The sequence below is a fragment of the Geospiza fortis genome, unplaced genomic scaffold (assembly GCF_000277835.1).
Source record: "Geospiza fortis unplaced genomic scaffold, GeoFor_1.0 scaffold636, whole genome shotgun sequence".
Classification (NCBI taxonomy): Eukaryota; Metazoa; Chordata; class Aves; order Passeriformes; family Thraupidae; genus Geospiza; species Geospiza fortis.
In genome coordinates, this window is record NW_005054435.1 from 1,353,846 (window position 1) to 1,358,967 (window position 5,122).

General features: G+C 46.8%; 1 protein-coding gene across 2 annotated transcripts in view; it reads left to right on the forward strand.

Moving 5' to 3' along the window:
* Nucleotides 1-4,435, forward strand: part of SPRY1 (sprouty RTK signaling antagonist 1) — a 9,547-nt gene extending 5,112 nt beyond the window's left edge. Inside the window, exons 1-2 of one of the 2 annotated variants that reach the window (XM_031061998.1) lie at nt 38-104; nt 2,140-4,435. In XM_031061998.1, the coding sequence (XP_030917858.1) occupies nt 2,195-3,157 (963 nt within the window). In that variant the 5' untranslated portion in view covers nt 38-104; nt 2,140-2,194 and the 3' untranslated portion in view covers nt 3,158-4,435. Of the gene's footprint in view, nt 1-37; nt 105-2,139 lie in introns of those variants that run through there. The other variant, XM_031061999.1, reaches the window with a different exon arrangement.
* The last annotated feature ends 687 nt before the right edge of the window (nt 4,436-5,122 follow it).

The following is a 5,122-nucleotide window of genomic DNA, read 5'->3' on the forward strand; positions in this document are numbered from 1 at the left end:
GAGCGGGTGTGGAGAAGGGGAGGGAAGCGGGATCCCACCCCCGAGGCGCGGGGAGGGAGCGCAGCCCCGGGTGCAGAACCGTGAGGGCTCTCGCCGCCTGCGCCGTACGTTATTTTATTATTTTGTTTTACTCGTTTTTATTTCATTGTCCGGGGGGGAAGCAGTTTCGAGCGATCTGCGCGGGGGTGGAGGTAGCTGGTTCAACTCTCGCCCCGGTCTGCAGCTGGGCTTGTCAGTCTGCGCCGCGTTGATGTTGCGCTTTCCCCCCAAAGATGGCACTGGATGTCTTTCGCATTTTCTTGGGATATTGTTTTTCATCCTCTAGGGAGCCCAGCTCCTGGCTGGTACAGCTGTAAATCTTTCCCTTTTCGCATTCATTCACCCTTGGTCTGTTGTGGATTTGTATTCAGTGCTCGTGAGGAAGGCTGCTTCTTGTGTGGGGTAGGAGGAAATTCTTTGCTGGAGGGTGGTGAGGCACTGGCCCAGGAAAAAACTGTGAATGCCCCCATCCCTGGAAGTGTCCAAGGCCAGGTCGGATGGAGCTCTGAGCCACCTGGTCGAGTGGAAGGTGCCCCTGCCCATGGCCAGGGGCTTTGGGACTGCGGAGTCTTTTAGGGCCCTTCCAACCAAGGCATCCTGTGATTCTGTTCTGTGAATTAGAAGCGAGAGTGTTTGGTTTTCTGTTTAATCTGGTGACCACAAAGCCCACACAGGTGATGTTAAATGTAAAATGAAATCTTTGACTACTGGATGAGGAAAAGATGTTGTGTCACGGCAGAAGCTGTCACTTTCTGCCCATGGTGACTGCCTGCTAGAAGAAACATTTCCTCTTCTTGTTCTTCCTATGCTTCCACACCACGGTGCCTTTTACTCTCTGGAGTGGGGAACAGCTCCATGCTGGCTGTGGTCTGGGTACACAAGACACTCTCATAGCAATATTAGATGAGGTTTTGAAATGCGTGATAGCACTCCCCTTTCTCTGCTTTCAGGTAAACACATCCCGGGGGGGTCTGAAAAGGACTTTTCCTCCGGCTGACAGTAAAGAAAAGCAGTTTGTTGTCTAGGTTCCCTGCATAAATGCGGCACTTAGATACTCAGCTACATTTTTGTGTAGGTGCAGAACTGTCACTGCAGTTTTCTCAGTGTTGCAACCTTCGTGTCTCTCACTAGGCAGGATGGAAAGGGATGGAAACATGTAACATCTCTACTATTCTCCTACTATTTAAAAGATAGACAAGCAGATGTTCTGTTTATTTGAGAAGCTTTTACTCTCTCTTTTGAAAATGGATTTTTTTCTTTGTTTGTGTTTTGAGGTTCTTGTTGAGGGGTTTTTATCTGCTCTTAACGTTCTCATGAATGCTCAGGTACTTTCTGTTTGACAGCTAGTTCATCTAAGCCTTTTCTACCCCATTTTTCTTTCACACTCCAGCCTGTGGTCAGGAGATATTTGAAAACAGGTTGTTTGCACCCTTGCTTTAATTTATAAAGGAGCATATTAGATGTGTAGGCTGAGTTACTTTCTCACAGAAAATATCTTGGCCACTTGACAGCACTTAGTTCAGGACTCTGTAATGCACATACGTCACTTTAAGAGGGAGACTTTCCAAATGCACTAGGAAGCAAATCTGTGGAGCTTTCTGATGCTGCACATTCAGGGAGAAGAGTGAGAACTGGGCTCATTCCTCACTCTGCCATACGGAACATGACCGTAGTGGTGTTCTTGGCTGTTTCCAGCTCAGTGTCGGGGGCATTCGGAATTACTGTTGCTAGAGACAGATGTTGAGTTCAGTAGCAAGGGAGAGGCGCTTCCCATGGCTTGCCAAGAAAGCATACAAGTTAATACTGGATTTTTATTTTTTAATTTTTTTTAAATGGCATGGGGTCTCCTTTGCATTCCTGATCCATGATGCCATACCCAGACTCTCCCCATTACTGGACTTTGGCCAGATCCTCAGCACTGCTGTAATCCCCTGCTGAAAGTGATCAGTACCAGGTGGCTGTGGCAGTTTGGGCATTGCCAGATCATTTCTGTTTTCAGAAAGTATCTGGTGCTTTATCCCTCCGCTGCCCTTGATCTCGTGTGTGTATATGTACACACGCAGTGTTTATTTACACCTTCTGTCTCCTTCCTCATTTCAGGATTTCAGATGCATGCCAGGTTCCCGCTGAATGCCAGCAGCAGAGATCACTACAGATGGAGCCCCAAAGTCAGCACGGCAGCGGCGGCTCCCTGGTGGTGATTCAGCAGCCCTCCCTGGACAGCCGGCAGCGCTTGGACTATGACAGGGACGGCCAGCCCGCCACCATCTTGTCACTGGACCAGATCAAGGCCATCAGGGGCAGCAACGAATACACCGAGGGGCCGTCAGTGGTGAAGAAGCCGGCCCCGCGGACGGTGCCGAGGCAGGAGAAGCACGAGAGGACTCACGAGATTATACCGATTAATGTGAATAACAACTACGAGCACAGGCCCAGCCAGGTGGGGCACGTGGCCCATCAGCAGAACGCCAGGGCTCCCGTGCTGAGCCGCTCCACCAGCACGGGCAGCGCTGCCAGCTCCGGCAGCAACAGCAGCGCCTCCTCGGAGCAAGGGCTGCTGGGGCGCTCGCCACCCTCCCGGCCGGGCTCCGGCCACAGAGCCGAGCGGACGATCCGGGCGCAGCCCAAGCAGTCGGCGCTGATCGTGGACGATCTGAAGGGGCCTCTGAAAGAGGACTTGACGCAGCACAAGTTCATCTGCGAGCGGTGCGGGAAGTGCAAGTGCGGGGAGTGCACGGCGCCGCGGGCCCTGCCCTCCTGCCTGGCCTGCAACCGGCAGTGCCTGTGCTCGGCCGAGAGCATGGTGGAGTACGGCACCTGCATGTGCCTGGTCAAAGGCATCTTCTACCACTGTTCCAACGATGATGAAGGGGACTCGTACGCGGATAATCCCTGCTCCTGCTCCCAGTCACATTGCTGTTCTAGGTACCTGTGCATGGGAGCCATGTCCTTGTTCCTGCCTTGCTTGCTCTGCTACCCTCCGGCCAAAGGATGTCTAAAACTCTGCCGAGGGTGCTACGATCGCGTCAATCGTCCGGGCTGCCGGTGCAAGAACTCCAACACGGTCTATTGTAAACTGGAGAGCTGCCCCTCCCGGGGTCAGGGCAAGCCCTCATGATTTTGGGAGGGAGGTTTACTTCCTCCAACTTCAGTTTTTCAGGTTGTAGCTGTTTTTTTTTCCCTCTTCCCATCTTTTCTTCTTCCCCCCTCCTCTCCCATTTTGGGAGGACTGTTGCTTTCCTTTCCTTTCTGTCTGCCCAACTCCAGACACATGAGCTCTTCCCCTTGCATCTTTGCTCTCCTCCTCCTGCTGACCTGGCTGAGTGTGGAGCATTTCACGCAGTCACTGCTGCTCTTTGGTAAGTGTGGACCTGGGATCTGCACCTGCCACTCCTTTGGGCAGGGTCTTTGAGTTTGTAACTGAACCACTCCTGAAAGAGACAGTGAGGGCTCACTGGGCTCTTGAAGCTTCTTGCTCTGTGAATATCTTCCCAAAGATGTTTTTTTTTTTGTTCTCAGCAAGTTATGTTTTTTTTCTCCTTAACCTCCTGGGTGCCAAGGAAGAATAACTTTCCTGAGTGAGCTGGATTGTGAAATAACTTTTTGTGTGTGTTCTTTCTGGAGAGGGATATAAAATAAAGGCTTCACCAAATGAAAGGCCTGACTCTTCTATAAGCAGCCTGCTTCTTTTTGCATCTTTTTTTTCCCCCCTCTCTCTTTTTCTCTTAACTTTTGGAACATTCTCAGACCTGAGAATTGCCCAGCCTTTTTTTTTTCTTTTTCTTTTTTTTTTTTTTACATTTTCAATGTATCTTCAGTTTTTGCTAAACTATGTAAATCTTCACATTGGAGACATTGTGGCTGCAACATACTCATTTGTTTCTTCTGCTGTCCAGTCTTTGAAGGATATTGCTTACTCCACCCTCCTAATCCAGTTTTTATAGTCTGTCAGTATCAGTTGATATTAAAGTTGGTGGTGTTCATATATCCAAACAGCCTTCAGGTGTCATTGAGCCACCTAAATGTTCTTGAATCCTTCAAGTCTCTTGTGATCCTTTGGCTTAGTGAGTTTAGCTCTGCTCTGTACTCTATAATTTTATTCTGTCCCTGTTTTATTGCCTTAGCCACAAATTGTGGTCCTTTTTTGTATATTTTATGTATAAAACACAAAGTTGAATCCCAACTATTTTTAAGACAAAAGTCTGTTAAAACTTTTTTTATTGTAAAGAATATTTATTATGTGAATCTCTATTATTTTATGATATTTATTGCAAAAGACTTCGAAAATGTACTCATGTCTGAATATAACAAAATATCAATACTTAACGAAATAAGGATGACACGAAGAAAGTACATATGTTAACTATAATGCAGAAAATATATTAATTAATGAAAATGCCTCTGGAGTTCTTTTGTTACAATGACAGGTTGTGAGCTACCTGTGTGTATTGCTGGGCTCTTCCTCCTTCTTCAGGTCTGTCAGGTGGTAAATAACCTCCTATTGATACTTCAAAGCCACTAGTCTGTGCTCTAGTTTAGTTTACCTAATTTTAAGTTAAAGCCAACTATATATCAAATAAGGGATGTTTAATACAATTGAATCTGTGTTGTGCTTAACAGTGCCAAGAAATGGAGGCTCTATTTATTTACCAAAGCATTTGGAAATACATTTGTGGAGGAGGAAACCACAACTTCCAAGTTGGTTTCTTTTTTGGTGTTTGGTTTGTTTTGTTGGTTTTTTTTAAGGAATACCACATTAACATGCAAAGCCATTTAAAATTTTCCTATATAGAACTTCCTGGCTGGTTAAATTGTGCAGCAGCTGAAGAAATTAATCTCCCCACCTCAATTCTAAATAAAAAGCTTGGAGCCAGGATGAAAAATAGTGATTGTGTTGCTGTACTTTGGTAGCTTTGAAATCTGGGAATGTGTGTATCTTTGGGCCTATGTCTGAATGTCTGACTTATTTGGTTCTTTTCCCATACATTTTCCAATGTCAGTTTTCCAATGTCAACGGAGTCTTCTGTCTTTAAATTAAAGGCTCTTAAGGGTGACCTAAGTGTCACAGCTACTTGTGGCCATT